The 21,110-nt window shown below is 35.7% G+C and overlaps 1 protein-coding gene across 1 annotated transcript in view; it reads right to left on the bottom strand.

Annotated features, from left to right (window-relative positions):
• Window positions 1-9,062: 9,062 nt before the first annotated feature.
• Window positions 9,063-21,110, bottom strand: part of LOC149557474 (THO complex subunit 5A-like) — a 43,215-nt gene continuing 31,167 nt past the window's right edge. Inside the window, exons 6-8 of the mRNA XM_089832128.1 lie at window positions 10,090-10,741; window positions 9,841-10,020; window positions 9,063-9,593 (exon numbers count right to left, since the gene is read on the bottom strand). Coding sequence (XP_089688254.1) covers window positions 9,339-9,593; window positions 9,841-10,020; window positions 10,090-10,741 — 1,087 coding nt within the window. The 3' untranslated portion in view covers window positions 9,063-9,338. The remainder of the gene's footprint in view (window positions 9,594-9,840; window positions 10,021-10,089; window positions 10,742-21,110) is intronic.

Raw genomic sequence — 21,110 nt, 5'->3', positions numbered from 1 at the left:
TTTTTCCAACACTAAACAAGTTATGTTTCAATCCATCAACAAAATATACATCTTCGGTGTTAGTCTTACCATCAAGAGTAATAGAAACCTTTTCCTCAATAGTATAAGGAGCATTGTTACCAACTCTAACAACTCGTCCATCATAGCTTTCAAATTCAACGTATTTATCTCCATCACATGTCATGTGATGTGAACAACCACTATCTATAATCCAGTCTGATTTCATTTTATCTACATGTGAAATGAGTGCTTCTCTTCTTTAACAAGACTCTCTTCCTTAAAGAAACAAATACAATTTCATCTTCATCGTCATTTTCTAGATATTCGATTTCTTTAACTTCAATCTCATCATCACTAACATATAGACATTATTTAGGAATCTTTGATTTGTAAGGTCTAGGTTTCACCTTAGATTGTCTTATAGGACACTTAAAGAAAAATGACCAATCTGCTTACAATGTCAACAAACAAAAGGAGTTTTTTCCTTGAAACTACCCTTACCTTTAGGTTCTCTTTTTGCAATCAGTGACACAAAATTGTCAATATTCATTTCTTCTTCTTGAATATCTGCCCAATCACTCTCTTATCTTTGTTGCACTAGCTCTAAAAGAAATCTACTAGTTTCAAAAGATTTAAATTTCCTAATCAACATTTCTCTATTAAAATTCTTAATAAGAGGGATAAATTCTTCAATAGCATTTACCTTCTTGTCAAAAGGAGTGAAGGATCTTAGGATCTTAAGACAAACTTCATCATCTGTTATAGTTCCTCCAAAGCTCCTTATACCTTTAGTAATCGTAGTAATCCTCTACACATATGTTTGAAAGTATTCATCCTCTTGCATCCTAGCATTCTCTAGCTTAATTTTCCATTTCTTTAACCTTTCTTTCTTTTTATGCTCATCGCCTTCATTTAACCTTTCTAAACTAACCCAAATATCATGTGCAAGATCGAGACCTTTTACCTCAATAAACTATGCCTTGCATAGAGCGTTGATAAGTGCCTCCCTTGCAATCATGTTACACTGGAAGAAAATGCATCATCTATACTTGAAGATAGATCACTATCTGATTTGACTTCTACTTTTTTCTTTTTAATCAACCAAAAATCAATCCTCGTGTAGATCAAGTGTGTTCACATTTTATCCTGCCAACCATCATAATTCTTATCAACAAACTTAGGACTTTCCTTCTTGTAAGCCATAGATCTCCTGAAGTTGTGAATCATTCTTCTCAAACAGGACTCGATGCTCTAATACTAATTGTTAAGGAGTAAAGTCCACACACAACTAAGAGGGGGAGAGGTGAAGCAGTTGTGTCAAGATACTTGTAAATCCAAACTTATAAATTAAATAACCAACTAGTAAAACAATGATGCACAATAGTAAGCAATCATACACCATAACACAATGATTTGTTAACTAAGGAAACCCCTTTATCACAGAGAAAACCCCAGTGGAGATGGAACCTACAAGATAGTGTACTAATATATAAGTTCGTTGTGAGAGGATGTGACCCAGTTATGAGTCAAATACAATGTATTTAGTACAAAAGTCCTTATTAGTGGATAGATGCTTGTCAGGAGACCTTGAACCCTTGTTAGAAAGTTCCAACCTTGTTAAATGCTCCAATAAATGTGAAGAGTAAATCCTCAAGATGACATATCCAAATCAATGAATTGACTGATTTGCAACTTGCTTTCCATAATAGTTACTTTGAAGCTCACCACAATCAACCAACACAATCACTGCTCAACTTTGATCATCTAGTGTGAAAGCTCACATCCATTGATCATATACAATACATACATGATACCCTCAATGATATACAAGAAAGGAAAAAAATCCTTTATATCCTTTACAATTTACTAATTAGGTTGGCATGTTAAAGCTTCCCTAATGTACATTTAATAAAATAGGTCCATGTTGAGGAATATACATCTTCACAAGCATCCTTACAAATATTATATTATTTCCCACGCATTACAATACAAATATTACATTTACAATGAAAAATAATATATTTCCTCAATACAGTTAGCTGTCAGTAAGTATATTGCATGTTACACAATAATGACCTTTTCAAAATAATCTCAATGCGTTGCTATCATGATCATAGATACACAAACAAGTCTTCTACCATGATCAAAGCTCATTGATGTTAATTCCATCTCGCCAATAAGATATAGCAAACATGTTACCAATTGTCTCTAACATTATTTGTTGTACACTAGTTTACTACCAATCTTCAACAATCATATTATAACTCATCCAGAACTCAACATAGGATCAATGTACATGGATATGATATTTATACTCATTCTTCAACAGAAATATAAGATCGCATAGCTTAACCTCTTACATACCAACTCCATTGTTCCAAAAATCATCCTACAATATACATAATCTTTTTCTGTCATGATCACATAAAAATATGTTGTCATTAATGACAAAACATGTCATTAATACAACACATAAACAATACATCCAAGTGCCAAAAAGACTTCTATTTCTAACAGAGGTTCATCATCTTGAGACATATAATGGTACAAGTGATACCTTGACCCATTTCAAAACCCTTCAAACAGTGTGTAGTGATTTCTCTCATGATCATAGGCTCATGGCTAAACTATTCACTAGAACCTTTTGAGATCACATCTTGCAATGGTATTGTTTTTTTCCTCTGTACTCTATTGATTCCTTTCAAAATTTGCTAATGCTTTCATCCAATAATTTCTAAACAAAGTCAATCCTAAGATTTTTGTAACTAATATAATGCATTGGAAACAAGTCCACCCCATCAATTGTATCACATATACAACAAATAGATGGATGATGTGATGTTAAAGAAAAAGTGATTGATTTCATTTGTAGATTTGAAAAATTACATGCTCAATTTTTGTATCTTGTCTAATATTGATGTGCAATGTGTTTTCATTGCTAATTTACAAAAAAAATTAGAGATAAGATTTTATTTTCTAAATTTTCCTCTTTCACTCAATTATATGCAATACTTCATAATTATTAGCTTCAAGTAAGCCAGATTGATTAAAGGTAAAGTGTTAACTCTTCCTCTTGTTAAGCCAGTTAATACATCTAAATCTTTACCCAAACATTTTGATCACAAAGCATTTTGTTACCATCATCGACGTGGTCATAAGACTGAAATTCTTTTCATTTTAAGTTTATTATCTAAGACCTCATTGATATGAATGTTATATTTGTTAAGGGAGATAATGGTCAAGGAAACAAATTTGTATCTCCTCCCCACCAAAGACATGCAAATCTATACCATACCTTTTCCATCTCATTCAACCAATATTGTTGAGTCTACTCAAACTTTGTCTTCCTCCTCCACTCATGTTGTTGACAATGATGGATGCGCTTGCAAGAGCTAAATATTTTGGCAAAAAAAATTCTACAAAGTGGTTGTGATCAAATTTAGATTCACATGTTAGATGAATGGAATATAACCTTCCAGAATAGAGATAGCTTATATGAGTGAATGATGATTCCATTCGAGCTATCCAATGCACCTAGTACCTTCATGACACTAATAGATACTCTATTACATCCTTACATTGGTAAGTTTTTGGTAGTTTGTTTTGATGACATTACAGATTTTAGTAAAAGAAACAATAAGCACCTACAACACTCAAAGGTCATATTAAGAGTGTTAAGAGAAGATCAAATTTATTTTAAAAATCTAATGAAATGATGGTTTATGCAAGAAAAGGCTACCTTTTTTTATTTTTTCATCTATATAGAGGGTGCCAATATGGATGAAGACAAGGTCAAGATAATATTGGAATGATCAAGTCCATAAATCATGATAGATGTAAGAATTTTTCATGGGTGAGATACATTTTATCAATACTTTATTCATTTTTTAGCAACATTATAGGCCCCATAATAGATTGTACCAAGGGAGAGGAATTTATGAGGACCAATTAAGGTAAGGGGAGTTTTTAAAAAAATTAAGAAGAATAAAACTAAAGTTCCCATAATACCATTGCCAAATTTTTATAGAGGTTTTCAGCAGATTATAATGCCTTGCATGTAGGTATTGGAGCTATACATATTTCAAGCTAGTAAACCTAGTGCCTTTTTAAGTGAAAAATTGAATGATGCATGAAAAAATTATTCTACATGTGATTTATAATTTTATGCAATTGTGAAACTATTGAGGCATTGGAGGCATTATATTATGTCCAATAAATTTTTGGTTTTTGTATAGCATGTTGCGCTGATGTATCTAAATACTCACAAGAAGTTGAACAAAAGACATACAAAATGAGTATCTTTCTTAGAGTGTTATACCTTTGTTTTGAAGGATGAGTAGGAAAAACTAGGTTGCAAATTCTTATAGTATGTGTGTTGTCCTATAGTCAAGTATGTGAATGGACTAATTGAGTTTGATACTATAAAGGAATAATATTTGTCTAGTGATGGTTTTTGGGAGATTTTGGAGTTATTGAGGGATCCAACAACTGGATATGTGACAAGGTGTAGAGTTTTCAAAGGGCAAAGGAACACTCACATTATATGATTATATATGTCATGAAAACACCTATAAGGCCATGGATAGATATAAGTATGGATTTTGTGTTGAGGCTACAATATATAGAACATAATGATTCAACTTTTGTTGTTGATAAATTCTCTAAATTGTCTTGTTTCATCACTTATATAAAAAACCATTGATGCAAATAGTATGGTAGAACTGAATTTAGAGACTTGTTTATATTATGTGGTGTTCCTACAAGTATCATCTATAATGAAGATACCAAGTTTCTATTCACTTTTGAATAAGTCTGGAAAAAAGAGAACAAAGTTATAGTTTAGTAGTGCTTATCACTCATAAACAAATGTGTTGTATAAAATTTAAAATTGGAGTTTGGGAAACTTGTTAGGGTGCATAGTTGTTGAAATCCCTAAATAGTGGGTCTTAGCACTATCATCAACTTAATTTGCCTACGACAGTTTAGAAAATCGATCTACAGGAAATACCCATTTTCAAGTTTTCTATTGTAGACGTCTCTTTTTTATTTTGATCTCTTTTGTAGCATCAGCCCAGAAATCCTTGAGGTGCATCTTGTGTTGATACTTCATGCTTGCAACCACTATGTTTTTGTTTTAGGGGTCATAATCTAGCCTAGCTAGAAAAGTGTATGTCAATAGAAATGCAACTCCTCTGATTTTCAATCACCTACAAACAAGGACATGTCTCAATTTCAATTCCTATGAAGATTTGGGTTTCAAGCCCCAACTTCCCCATTGTCTTTTGAATTTTGTCATAAACTTTCAATTGTCTAGCGACCCCTAGGAAGACCATCGTGTTTGTTGGATACCTCAAGAGTTTATACTGATATGAAGAATATCCATGCACTATGATTAGTAGAAGGTAGAGAACTAGATGAATCATGTTCCATACTTTTTTATCAATTTCATCACCTCAGATAACAGGCTCATGTGCAATCTCTTTTTGAGAGACCTGACAATGCACAGTGCATTGTTGACTTTAACAAAATCATCCTTAGAATACAATTGTAAATGAGGATAACATTCATGTACTTTCAATGATAAAAACAATGTCTCTCGCTCCCGCTCCCGCTTTTGTCTCTGCCCGCAATGCTCTCGCAAGGTTTGAATCTGCATCTTCTCCCACCCTTTCTCTGGCAGATAATGGGGTTGTCTCTGGCCATGGCGTTGGGTGGTCCCTCTGCAATGGTTAGGGGTACAGCTCCTGCTCTTGTGGCTCCTGCTGGGGTGGATTATCGTTCCCCTACAGCTCTGCCTCAGGTTGTTGGGGAAGATCCGCTATTTCTTATGCTAATGTGCCTACCTATGAGGCAAGTATTGGGGGTCAAGTTGTGAAGTTGGGACTCCGAGCTATTGTGCCTGTTGTTGTAAGTAACCTGATTTTGATTCTTCTAGATTGTGAAATAGTTGATGAGATTTCCACATATATGGACTTCTCCTCTACAGTTGGTATTTTTCATTTAAGGGTTTTTAGCCCTCTCTATCGGATCTACATGCATGGAATTCCAAATTTTGGGAGCCTATTATTTCATATATAGTTCAGATTTACCCTGTGTCAAGGGGATTTTTAATTGTGAAATTTGCTATTGCTGAAGATAGAAATGTCATCCTGTGTCGTGTTTTCTCTTAGGAGAAGAGGTTCCCCTTGATGGCTAAACCTTGGTATAAGGATTTTGACCCGTCAACTAAATCCTTTAATAAGATTCCTCTTTGGGTAAGATTGTCGAATCTTCCCGTTTACTTATGGTTGGATTCAATCCTAGAGGCTGTGGGGGAGGCCCTTGAGGAGTTCTTGTTGATTGATGTCACGTCTTCCAATGTGTTTCGAATGACGTATGCTCGCATTCTTGTGGAGATTGACGTCTCCAAAGGGCTTCCTGAAATGATTAAGTTGGCCTCTCCAAAAGGCTCTTGGATTTAGCTTCTTGATTATGAGGGTATTCCCTTCATATGCACGAAATGCCATAAGACCGACCATCTTGTTGCGTGTTGCTCCTCTGAAGAGGTTAGATCAAAAAAAATCACCTTCTTGGTGGTTGGGGATTTGAGATGATCACTACACAGTTCAAAAAGTTTCCACAGTTGGGGAAGGGTTGGATGGATCTTCTCAGGAAGATATTTCTTTGGTGGAGGATGTTGTTGTCTTTGATGTTTCAAATGTTGTCCCTATGGCGACGACCAAGAATGTTACAGTAGTGCCTTCTTCGGTTGTTGTAACAGTTGATTTGAATGTTGCCCCTCTTGCAGCTCTGTCTCAAGATAGTGTTGTTGTCCCTTCTTCTGTTGTGGTCCAGAAATTGTGTGGTGGTGTTGTTTCTTTATCTCCTACCCCAAGGGTATTGGGGGTTGGCTACGGAGCTAATGGCCTTGATTGGCAAAAGGTTGCTAGGAAGGTGGAGGATGGATGGACAACAATAAAAGGAAAAAAAAAGTCAAGCCCTCCAATCCTTCGTTTGATATGTCTTTACACTCTCAAAAGATGGGACCAAAATGTAAAACTTGAGGTTTGGTTTTGTATAAGTTGGGTCCTTTCAAATCCTGTTGCTCGTCATTTCTTTTAGAGGCTTTCCCATTTTGTTTTGGCTCTCTAGCCTTTTTGGCCCATTGTTTCTTTGTAGTTTGTCATGGTTCAGGACTTAATGTCTATTTCTTTTGTAACCATGGGATTCCAAGCACCCATTCTAAACCTATTTTGGTGGCAAATGTGTACTTTGTTATCTGCGAGGCCACCCTGGTCCCCTTATTGTGGTTATTGACCTATTTCACCTTGGGTATGTTGTATCTTTTGTTAGGGCTCCATTGAAAATATTTTGATATGTAAAGGGTTTCAGGCACCCTTCAAAAGCATTCATGTGGCAGTGTGGACCATTCATGTACTTTCAAGCATTCATGTACTTTCAAGCAATGTGGACCACTTCCAATCACTCCCTTGCACCTTAATCCATCATATCTTGTCATCTAAGCCAACATATAAATGGCATAGGAGCTCATGTAGAGCTTTCCTAACTAATTCAGAATTTCAAGTTGTTCATTCAGTGTCGCAAAGCATCCTAGCCCAATCCATATTAGTGAGTCCTTTGATCACCCTCTTCGAGGAAATACCACATCCATGTTTTGAATGCATGAGATTGTAGGATCCCAAATACTATGCTCAACATCTTGACCAAATCATTGTACTCTCTCTAGAGATCAAACTAGACCAACTGCTTGGGTGGCTTGGTGTGGTAAGTTGTGTTCTTCCAAAACCACTTACGCTTGAGCACACCATCACAATGGTCAATACCAACAACATAAGTGCTTGCTCCTTTGATTTTAATATCGAAGTTCTATATGTTGGGATTTTAAATGCCTCTGAAATTGTTGGAGAGGTTTGCCAAAACTTTACCATTTGAATCTCTAATTGTCCTATCTTTTGAATTGTAATACCTCTAACATTCTACAATGAGTTCTACATGTTGGCAATCTGTGAGAAAACCAATTACAACCATGACCATAACTTTTACAATCTAAGTATCATGATTTTTGTACCCAGGCTGAGATTATTCATGTCTAAAGCTTCGAGATTCATGTCACCATCATTCTCCAAATTTTAAATTGTGTAAAATCCTCTCTGCTCATTCTTGATCAAGGACATTTCTGATGAAGCTTGTTCCTCTCACAATTCTTCATTTCATCTAGTTCTCCAATTCTATAGTTTGAGAATGAAATGAGAATAGCTCTCTTATATAAACATTCAACCACAAAGCTTATATTTGTCTGTGAGATGATTCTCAGCAGCTTCTTTCATTTCTCTTTCAAGTTTTCTATTCAATATCAAAGTAGTTGTATTGTCTGTGACCATTGATAATATGCGCTCAAAAGCACATTCTAAGCCACTAGCAGATTATTTCCTTCACATCACTCCCTGACATGATGCAAAACGCACTCTGGGCGTGTTATTTTACTACCCATAGACTTTTTCTTTTCACTCCTTTCCTTCACCACGTAGGAATCGCACTTTAGAGCACAACTCAGAGCCTCCAACGATTTTTTTGACTACATAATTTTTTCTTTACTTCACTAAATTTGTGCTTTGGGCGTATATAAGTCTCACGAGTGGGGATCATGGAGCTCGATCCAAAATGTTAAGATAGCCTATTACTCAGGAACATGTCCATTTTGCCAAAAGACAATAGCTAGCAAAAGACCACAAAAAGATGAAAGAAAATACTAAGGTTCTATTAAACTCAGGAGTATAATATCAATTACTCAAAGTCATTGAAACTGGCATTGTGTTTTGTCTCAGTTTTATGCAGCTTACATCATATATATATAGTAGTGTTGCTCAAAACATTTAAAACCAACCAAATGAAAGATATTGATTCCCAATAAATTTAGCGTAAGCTATCAACCAAATGTGTACTATCATACCGATAAACAATGCCTCTAACATGTATCAAAGAAAACAACCTGATGGACTGCCATATGATATAATATATGCAATGCACCTTGCAATATTGACATAAGCATTTCTATCATCCTCTTCAATTAACTTTGTAATGAATATTAATTATTGAATTAGAATATCATTAACATTACATTAAAATCTTCATGGATGTTGCTTTCATCAAGTTAAAAAAAATGAAAAGCTTAAACTGGTTTTACCGCCATCCATTTTGGTAATGCAAAGTTCTCAACTTTGACCACACCAATAGACATTTTTCGGCAAAACAACCAACAGACCTTCCCAGCATCCACGTACACATAAACAGGATAAACATTAGCTTATTGTCCTAGTCATTAAAGCAATCTAATGGACTTAGTCATTTAACGATGCCTTGTCACTCCATGAAATCATCTTCCTCCTATCTCTTCCCCTAATTGACCTTGACAAGATCGTTCCACTGACCGGTTCAGATAACCCCACATCAGTCACTGTTGTGTCCTTGACATGAGAGCAAGAAAGTTCATCGTCCATATGAACATCAAACAGCATTCCTAGAAAATTTACTTGGTGCCCTAGAATTTGATTGTCCTCATCTTCTGGTAGAATTTTTAAGACTTGAAGATTCACCTGTTGAGAGAGTGAAGAGTTTGTCAAGAGTGTATCAACATTATAATCTTGATTGTTTCTGGATGACTAAATTCAAAGAAAAAATGAGACAAGTAGTTCAAGAGACCATAGAGTCATAAACATCTTATCAATAAAGTAGAACTCACTAGAAATGGACATTTAATGTGCATCTGAATATCAGAGAAGCAAAATAAAGAGAAATTAGATCTCATGACCCATTTATCAGTCTTTATTCTAATCTCATTACCTCAGCTTCCATGGTCCGAAGCTCATTGTACCACTCAAAACCTGAAGCTTTAGTTATTGTTGCATCAGATGCATTGAGCACACCTACTCTAGTCTCTGGAAGGGATGGTTTTAAACTATCTGAAAGCAAGCGTAATTGAAACAGAGGTGGCCTAAGAGGATACTCCATGCTTATTTTCACCTGTCAAAAAAGGGGTAAGAGATAGGATTTCCACATAAAAAAGAGAAGAAAATTGCTTATAATGTCTACCTTTGCTTCCAGATCAACTGGTTTTTGGCGAGAAGCATCTTCCCTTCTGTATATTAGACAGAATTCTCTAACAGCAAAATCCTCCCAAGCTGTTCTAGCTTTACTACCAGATCTAACATCTGATGCAGAATCTGTATCTATATCCATTTGTGCTAATTCAATCTCATCATTCTCAATTTCCATGATCAATGCTAGATCATCCCCAGCTTCTTCAGCTGAAGTGTCTTCACAGTTTGAACTACCATAAATAAATCCTCTACGCTGTTCAGACTTCCCCTTGCTGGGCACCGCACTTTTTGAAATTAATGCAAGACGGCTAGAGTTATCAAAAGCAGACTCTTTTATCAATGGTGTTTTGACCCCATATGCATTAATTCCATTAATGGCCGAAGAGTGTGTTCCAGGTGGAAGCTCCCCATCTTCTCTTGTACTCTCAAATTCTCCTTTAAGGGAAACACCCTCTCCATCCAAAGAAAGTGATGGACCAGTGCATGGCTCTTCACCACCAAAAGAGTTTACTGAAACATGATTGTCTCTACCTTCTACCACAGACCAGTTGTGCAAAGTACACTTAAACCTATGTGTTGCCCATGGCCTATCTTTGAATGCTAAAGATGGCATCTTAAGCTTTGCTAATGAGTCAAGCTGTTCCCTGTACAGCAACAAAAGAATTAATCTGAAATGATTCCATCCAATTTTTTTAGAACCTTTCCCAAAACATGTCAAAGAGCACAATATTGGGGAAGGAAATCGGTATAACTGAAAGCATAGCTGCATCTAAATTGCATAGATAAAATAACCAGTACACTAAACACCATTAAAACTTGTATAATATATGTCAGACATAGCATCCAAGGACAGTTTAACGGTTTGACATGCTAAGCATCACTGTAGGCAAGCTATGGTATATTCTTGATTCATGGGACACTCACAATCCATAAAGAGAACGCAGAGGAACAATGATCCCAAGGAAAAAGTTGGTGCAGGGACTATCACTAGTTTTTGGAACTTCTCATAGGTCTGAGTCTCTGAAGTACATGAACTCCCTTCAAAGCATTCAAGATGGCTGAGGTTTCAATAGAGACTAAAGTTTATGATTCATATATTACAAATGAAGCTATTAATTGGAAAAATGCTGCCTTTTACAAAATGCCAAAACCCCCTTCAGTGTGTGATAAAGAAAAGCAGACCGAAAGTTCAAAAACTATGTTTGAAACTTAAAACTACAGTTATAAGACACAGACTCTACAAAGTGAATTTTGACCCAGACTTGGACTCCGCACCCAAACTTGACTAAGACTAGGAAAATTGAATAACTATAAAAAATTAAGATTTTTTAAGATTGGAGTCTTTTACTTTGCACCCTTCAACAAATAAATGTACACAATAAGCTGATCAGGTAGAAGCTACTTCGATCATATATACATGTATACATCAATCAAAGAAATAAAACAGTTGATTTTAGCTTCAGGAAACAACATATTTAAATATATAAATAATGTCAAGTGCATACAAAACTCATGGATTATGAAATCCATGGCATCAAAACAAATATTAAAACTTAAAGTACAAGTCTACAACACAAATGAGCTTATATTACTCATCCCAACATGCATAATTAAATGGCAAGTCCTAGTCAGGCATCTGAGATAGTTCCTAGATGATGATGCATCATGATATCTACTGGAAATCAAAGACACCAACATCCAATAGGTCTAATTGTGCTCTATACTCCTTTGCGATGGCTAACACCTCTACCTCTAGATGCACTTGATCAACCCATACATGGTCCTCCTAGTTGAAGACCATATTTTCAACCTTAGTGATCCAATCTGACCATGATTCAACCTTAGTGATCCAATCTGACAATTAACCAACCTCCTCTAGAGTGTGAGAGATGCATCAATACCTCAGATTTGTCTATGATCAAAGTAAAGATCACAATGAACATTAACAAAACCATTAAGCATTTTCCCTGACGTCATATTGCAATTCTTAGAATGTATACAATCAAGCATAGTCCAATTGTGCTTGCATCTTAGAGATCTATATAGTTAGCTCAAAACAAAAATTGCAATCCTCTAAAGATTTGGCACCTTGGCAATAACCCTTCCCACCATGCATTCGAAATGAGAAGAAAAAAAACTCAATTTTATTGTTCAACTTTGAGTTCCAAGTTCAACATTAACATTAAAAAGAAATGAAAAGTTCAGAACTTTTTTAACTTAAATTATGCGCCCCTTAATAGACCTTTTCCTTACTACAATGTAGTCCAAGTTGCCTTGTATATGTCACACACAAAGAGGTGGTCTTGTGTAAGTATGTACATCTAAATATTAAAAACAATCTTCACTTCCAAAGCTGAATTTCAAATATCATTTACTCTATGACTACAGAGCCCACTCAAAACCTCCACATGGGCCTTGAAGTCTAAGTGATAATTAATCATTGGATTCAGAAAATATATAGCTGCATGTAAGGGCTTGTATAATCAATGGGGCCATCATCAATCAATGATGTAACATGTGGGATGATTTTTGTCTTTAACCCTCGAGAGTTGAAATGGATCTAATGGCGTCCTTAGCCCTATCCATGCCCCATATATACAACCATTTCAGGCTTCTCCCATCTACCACTTAAGGGAGAACAGCTCAAGGTTGTGTCTTATGACTATTGTCATTAAATGGAATAGAAATATAAACTCACCTCTACAATATCATTCACCAAATGCCATACACTGTACTCATTGAAAACCCAATCACCCCCATCAGCCTGAGCATTGCTCTTGCCATATGAAGATGTAGAACACTCATCACTAACAAAAGTGCTCCTCAAAACTTACTTTGACTAAAGAAAAATTAGCAACAAAAAAAATGTTGTAAACGGGATTATTCTAGGACCTGCAAACTCCTTGTCCTTGTATTTCCTCATTAGGTTTTGGATCCGAGCATAATTGTATCTGTATTTTCAGATGTTTTTACAATGCTGCACAAATGCTTTGATCCATGGAATTTTTGCTAAGATCCCCCAATATGAGGTCAACACAATGAACACTGTAACTATTTGCATAACCTTGGCAAAGGCTTGCTCCAAAACTTCATAAGGAATTCAACACTTATTTTGCTTCCTCAAGCAGCAATACACTTTTTAAAAAATCAATCAATAAAATAGAATTAGAGATCTTAATCACTAAATGGATTTTAGGAAGGAAGAACAATCACCAAAAAAAGAAACAAGAAAATTCAGCTATGTTCTATTCCTCCAACCCACCCAACCATTCATTTTTCATAATGTTACAACCCTTCCTCCTCTATATCTCAAATTGCTCATCAAGCTTGACCTTAACATCAACCACCTATTGAATGAAAATGGATCCCAATTCCCTTTAGCTCCCTATAAGTAAGGTCTTTGAACCCCACACCACAAAGAGTAATGGTATCTACCATTGTTTTGTCAATAAGAAGACCTAAAACAAACAAAAAATTAGTATTATAAAATTCAGAGTATGCTTCGAAGTGTGAAATGTGTTGGTTGTAATACTTGCTGTTGAAGATAGAAATATGGTATAAGCCACAATGTTGCCCATATCCATGCACGATAAGTACTTGACATCATGTATTTAATTGTGTTCCCCTTCTATGTACATGTCATATGTATTCATCTTTTTCAATGCTTGAGCTCTCTATGTCTACCGCTGAACTTTGTCGAATCTGAAAGTGATCTTGGCAGTTAATCTATAGGTGAATCTCAAACAAAATATTCACCAGCTAAGTAGAAAGAAAGAGAGGAGCTCAAAGGCAGTTATGCCAAGAAGTTTAGAAAGATCACTCTATTGGAATATCTAGAGTTGAAAGGGAAAGCTTCTAGAAAAGACTATGTAAAATTTGTTTGAATCAACATTTCAGGTGTCACTAAGTTGGAATTATACGATCTTCAATAATATCAATCGTGACAAGTTTGTTCATGATCTATCTTCTTCTAGTGAATGAAAAATCTAGAATGGCATGAGAAAGTAATGGATAGAAAACTACTGAATTAGTTCCACAGAAATAGAGGACACAGCCATATGATACAATTTTTTTGCTGAAGGTTTAGAGGATGGAAGTAAAACATGGGCAATATTTGAAGTGAAATCTGCACGATGAGCGGCAGTTCTAAACCCTAACAAGCCCATATGTTCCAAAGTGCTAGCTAATGTCTTAAGAACTCAGCAACTCTGTCCACAGGAGAGGAAGTCATGAGAGTAAAAAATACATACACACAATATGAGTGATTAACAATCTGTCGACAATGGGCCCCCTGGTTCATTAAGCTAGTCCTTACAAGGGCATCATGTCACATCTATTAGTCATTGTAACTCTACAAAATACATTTGAAACTTTATGGTACTGAGATAGTGGGAAAGTCTGCAGTAGTAGGCATAAGGCCATTACCAGTTCTAATGCAATCTTTGGCTCCCCACCAAACCAAAAGATACAAAAGCCAAAGGAGCATAAGACAACTTTATTATCGTTCAAGAAAGAATGCCCTGCAATTTAATTCAAAGAGCCACAAGAACTTTCCAATACTTACATGCAAAAAAACTTAGTAGGGAAGAGTTAAGACATTGGGTTTATCTTGTCAAGGAAGATTTGAAAGTGATATAAGCTTATTGAGTGCAGGTGTGCAGGGGCTAAAAGAACAGCAAACCTGGAAGTAAGCATCACCAAAGGAAGAGGAAGAAAGTGCAGATCTGTCTACAACAAGGAAAAGGTGGTGCAGCAATCAAGAAATGTTTGTTTCCATAATGCTGCGCAAATGTGGAGGGCTGAAGCAGGGGATTAGAGCCAGCTTATTAGTAATCTCATACACCTTCAAACCATGCATCTCATTGAGACGCTCATCAATCCTAGGGATGGGATATCTATTCTTAATAGTCCTCTTGTTCAACACTCTATAATCTATACACATGCACAATGTTCCATCTTTTTTCTTTACCATCACCAAAAGAAGAAGCAAAAGGACTAGAACTTTGGTGCATGTTTCTCAATTTCTGCAGTCTTTGATTGTTTTTTCATTTTCCTTTTCGAAATGACACAGATGCCTTTAAGGTGTTGCTATAACCGGTTTTGAATCTTCTAACTCCATTACATGTTCAAACCCTATATCAGATGGATGCCCAAGAGGAATAATCCCAAAAAATGCAACATCTTAATCTAACATAGATTGGATATCAACATGGTACAAGGGTTCATTATCTGTGATAGACTTATTGGAAGCAAAGCAATGGGCTGCCCAGTCCCACATCATTATGTCTAAAGAAAGCTTCAATTCTTCTAGCTAAAACTACTCTAGGACCACCGTCTACCATAGCTTTCGATATTGTTTTCTTAACGTCAACCATAAACTCTAGTGCCATTCGTTTGAAGTCTTAAACATATCTCTCCAATGACTTAAGCCACTAAAGTCCCGAAATTGCATCAACATTGTTGAGACCAAGACCATAGAAATCACATGCCAATGTATAATCCCCCATTTGAATTTTCAGTTAAGGTATAACACAATTACAACTTAGGAGAAAACCATCTATGACAATGACATTAAATCCAAGACACTCTTCTACTTAAAGTCGACATACACTAACTAGACCATAATCAATGTAATTATGTGTAGCACCGCTATCCACTAAACATACCATTCACTGTCCTTTCTCCTGTAGGGGAAAATTCTACCTCCAGGAATTCCAAATAGAGTGGCAATGTGTGGCTTCTCTCTAACAATAACATCCTCCATTTCTATCTGTTGAGGCAGATTTTCCTGAGACTGATCTACCTCAAAGTTGGCCTCAGGCTCATCCTAATCCTCCACTTCCGAATGTACTTCAATCAAGTGTAGCTCGCCTTTCCAAAGGCAGCCATTTCCTAGTTCCCATGGTTCTTTACAAGAGAAGCACAATTTCTTCCTTTTGAGTTCATTTCATGTTTCTTGATCAGCTTTTGAAGGTACATTTCTTGGCTAATTAAAACTTGTGTTTCTTCTTTGATTTGGCCTTTTCTTATCAAATTTCCAAGGGCTAAAGTCTTTTTTCAGAGGTTGCTAGGCTGCTATAATTTCCAAATCCATTGCTAGTCCAATGGCATCATCTAAAGAACTAGGCTTATGAGCTTTAACCAGTCCTTTTAGTTTGTCACTTAAATCTTCAACAAATAACATTGTGACTCTTTTATGAGGCATATCAAGAATCATCACAAAGCTTTTTTAAAATTCATTGATGTATGATTCTAACTGTCCCACTTGTTTCAACTGAGCTAATTCCCTATAGTAGACATCTATGTCCTTCTGGTCAAAATGTGTAATCAGTCTATTGACAAATTCTTCATAAGATTTAATCATAGTACGATCCTAGGAAATGAGACTGTGGTGCCACCACTCATATGCTACCCCTTCCAAATGCATGGTAGAAAGTTGTATTGCCTTTTCCTCTTCCACGGGCTTGAGAGCCAAAAAGGTATCCAACTTATGAGCCCATGATCATGTTGATTATTCTCCAGATTCATCAGAAGTTTGGATATTTATTTTGTTCAAGGCACCTTTGTACTCCGTTGGTTAGATGCCCTATCTAACCAGCCCTCTAGACCTCCTATGCCCTTCCAGATGATTGTGAGTTTTGTCCTTATGCTGGTTCATGAACTGATTTAAATTCATCAGTTGTCTTACATCAGCCAAAAGCTGCATGTATTCATTGATGATGTATCTCTTCTACCTCAACCTTAGGAATTGGTTCTCTTTCAATGGGACAAGGTAAAAAGGTGGGATGCAATGGTCTATAAACCCTTGCATCTATTGCTCTCACAATATTAGAGGCTACCATGTCTTGGTTCTCATATCAGGCCTAACTTCTATTGTGTTGACTAATGGACCTTCTTGACCTCAAATGTCCAACTCTCATTTTTCCCAATTTTGTGATCACGCAATCTTGGAATTGTTGCATCATTTCTTGTCCTTGTTGATCAAAAACTATCAAAAAATCCTCTACCTGATTACTCAATTCCCTTTGTGGGTTACCATCTCTTCTTTCACCCATTTCGGCTCCAACCAAGTCAATTTTGACATCCTCTTATTGCCTTGACCTACTTCTTGTGCTTTATGTATAGTAAAGTGAATCGCGATGATTCACGCAATTCAGCAGTTCCATTCAAGCTAGGCAACTTTTTGTGAATCGATGAATCGAGTTGACGATTTATTGGCATGAATCGCCATGAATCAGCTAGAAAAATTGGGCACCTTTAAAACGTTAAAAAATACTACTTTTTTAATGATTTTTTTCACAATTCTCTTTCTTATAACTCTAAAAGGCCTTCTATTTGTTGAGTATGACAAAAAGAGAGGAAAAGAGAGAGATAGACTTGAGCTAGAGCTAGAGCAAATAGACTTGTCTTTTCAATTTGTTTATAGATAGACATGTTTCATGGATCTTCATCTTACATACATTTATGATTTGATGTCATTAGTTTTATGGATCTTCATCTTACATACATTTGTTGACATTAAGGTCAATTTGTCTATTAGTGACTCAACACTTAGTTGGTTACATTGCTACCAAGCTCTACAATTGCTACTAAGCTTATCATTCATCCAGCAGTATTAACCAAGTGTTTCAGTTGCTACTGAGCTAAACAGTCAGATTGTAGTTCATGCCAAGCTTCACAGTATATATCGAGCAACTGAGACAGTTTATAGTATCGCCCGAGCGTAGCAGTGTCCACCAAGCTTTCCTAAAGAAGTGATGAAGACTATAGTGTTAACTAAGTTCTACAATGTCTACCGAGCTCGCAGTGTTAACAAAGTGAATCTAGTGTTGATCGAGTCATGCAGTGTCAAACGAGTGCATCAACGACTACCGAGTTTCTCAGTGTTCACCAAGTCACACAGTGCTAACTAAGTTTGAGTTAATCGAAAGTGATCAGTATGGACCGAGCTTCAACTTCAATCGAGTGCTAGAGTTTGCCGAGCGTTGATAGTGTTTGCTGAGTGTCAGAACATCACCAAGTTTGTCTTCAAAACCCGAGTTACAACAGTTGGGCCATCTTTGTCAATTATGATGAATTTGGTATTGTAGCCGACTCTAGTGATTAGTTATTTGGACTAATATATATGTAACTCATTGTATCATATCCAAGTGTGTAAAATGAGAAGAGTATGACTGCGAATTGAAGAAGGCTACAAGCAGTATAAGGAACAACACAGATTTATCTATCACAGCAAGGTGATCATTGCAATTCAAGGAATCTCATTCAGCAAATCAAAGGTGCAGATCAAAGATTTGCCATTGATTCATTCTAACAGGTGTATCAGTTAAATCCTTTAACCAGGTAGACTTAACAGTCTCTTGCTAAATCTCTTAATCAAATGCATACTTCATTGTATGTTTGTAAATCCTTTATCAAGGTGGACCTTACAGTTCGTATTGCTCCTAACAAGGCAGATCATCAAGAGTGATCAATTGTAAGCCATAACATGTTAACTTTATACTGCAGTACTAAAGCTTGTGGGTGTCATCCCCACCTTAGTTTTACTTTCTAATTGGAAGGTTTCTGGGTCACCATATCTTGTGTCAAAATGTCATGAATTTTTTATTGCTTTCATTCTTTCATACATGCAATTAGATCAGAATAATATATGAAAGATTAATTGGAGAAGTTACAGATTTATTGGTTCCTGATTCACCCCTCCCCTCTTAGTAACCTAGCCTACCTTATATTTCCAACAACATTTATGATTTGACAACATTTATAATTCTATATATCTATGTCCTGACTCATTATGATCCTATGATTTCTATATTTACTTAAGCTATAATTTATATTTTACATATGTGATGGATTTATCATTTATGTTCCTTGCTTATGTATGTTAGATTCTATTTGATGATGTTATAATGGGTTTTAAGTTATATTCAATAAAGGGTGCATAAAATAAGTTTTAAATTGTTAAAATCTCTAAATTTCAAGGGTTTTTTAAATTTGTAGATTCAATTTCATGGTCAATTCACAATTCGATTCGGTCTTGCCAATTCCGATTCTCGTTACTTTGGTTTTATCTATGCGGTCCAAACCCTCTAGGATGCATAGAACCATTTTTGGCATAAACTTGAATAGGAACCAAAAAGCGACATAGATTCTGACATGCAGCAAACAATTTTTGACATCCACATAAAAAGCAAACCTGCAACTAAAATATCCACAAGCTGTCAATGTTTGTGGCTCTGATACCAATGAATGGATCTTCACTAGATAGAGCAGAATTCAATTTTTTCCCATAATTAGTTATTAAATATGGCAGAAATATTTCAGACAAAGCATACAATAGCCAAGATTGAATTGACATAAAATATCCAAGGATTCAATTGGTAAACTAAAGACTTGCAAATTGACTATAGCAGATTATACATTAAACTTTTATTACAAACTTGCTCAAACCCTTAACCATTTTTTATGGAGATTAGATTTCTCAAAATTGTTGTCATTTCTTCAAAACTTCCCGAGTTCCGGTTCACACAAAGTAGATAGCTCCTGAATTCTTAAGACTTCCTATTTATCTCTCTCTGTGGTCAAACTATGGCTGTAGCTTGCAAGTCGAATGGCAATTCAACCAGCAGGCTCACTGTCCTTCATGCCTAGAAATTGTGGCGGTACTCTCCAGCTCTCAGGGTTTAATTCAAGCTTCTATTCCTCAAGCTTTCCGTCCTGGAGGATGTTGTAGCTGTTCTTCATATAAAAACATAAGATAAGAATGATTGAATGCCTTCTCCTCTCATGCAATTTCCCTTAAATGAGATCCAATGCCTAATAAAGATCTTTCCCTTTGCCTTCCTCACAAAATGCACCCGCAAGAAAGTTACTAAAAAATGTCTAAACATGACTTGCTAAGGACGTAACAAAACAAGCCACAGCAAAGAGAAAGTGGCCTGACATGCCTTGTGAGTAAAAAATAGGGATAACTTAAGTGAAATATACACCTCTATTTATTTAAAAATTGTCTGACCCTGGGAAGTTATTTACTAAAAGAAGACTGCAATTTATTTCTGGTGTAATAAGGCATTACCCAAGAGGGGGCATTAAAGTTTGTACCATACAACCTTTGACCACATGAAAAGAAGGTACAGGAGCAGGGTGCACATCATGTGCTTGACCTCAATGAGATTTATCCAAGTTTAGAGTGAGTTTCTAAGCATGAGGGTGCAAATCCATTGTATACTATTGATGAGATGGCCGATTTGAAGAAGGATGTGGCCAAAAGGAAGCAAATGTGGCAGCATATGAGGCTTCAAAAGGTGAGTTTAGCTAGTCATCAGGGGTGGGTTCACCACATACACGATTTGGTTCTAATGTCTAACACTGCTACTTACCACAACTATTCCATCCACTGCCACAATGCCATTATAGTAGCAATATACTTTTTTGTTCTTTAGTCGCAGATGAGATTTTAAATTTATGATTTTTAAATTTTGTTGGTATTGAAAATAGAAGTTTACATGTATTAAAAAAATTTGAACCCATTTTTTGGTTTACGAAATGTTTTGAACTTTACTTTTGATCAATATATGAAGGAAATCATTTATAAGGTTTATAGATTCAGTAAAATGCATGTTTTGAAGCATACTTTTGAAATTAATAATTTTTATGTTTGATTAAATGCCAAGTTAACACAAGGTTTTTCCCCAACTTTTTTTCAGGTCTTGACTTTTTTAAAAAAGAAATTGGTGTATTTAGTAATTCTTGAGGTCGAGTTTTTAAACTATGTTCTAATCTACCTGTCCCCGCTTTTTGAATGCCCAGTTTGAGGTGTGTATATCAAGAATTCAAAATAAAGTGAACATATAGTATATCAATCTATTGCATTCCACTGTTATTTATCTTCACTTATCCTTTTCATAACAACATGTGTCTAAAACTAAAATTTGCAATGAACATATACAATACAACACATACATATGCGCAAACCCATACAACTTGATTATAATATAATCAGTATTTATTTAA

The sequence above is a fragment of the Cupressus sempervirens genome, chromosome 5 (assembly GCF_028749045.1).
Source record: "Cupressus sempervirens isolate cs-2001-9-10 chromosome 5, ASM2874904v1, whole genome shotgun sequence".
NCBI classification, from domain to species: Eukaryota; Viridiplantae; Streptophyta; class Pinopsida; order Cupressales; family Cupressaceae; genus Cupressus; species Cupressus sempervirens.
Note: the sequence above shows the minus strand (reverse complement) of the source record. Positions and strands in the feature narration are given on the sequence as shown.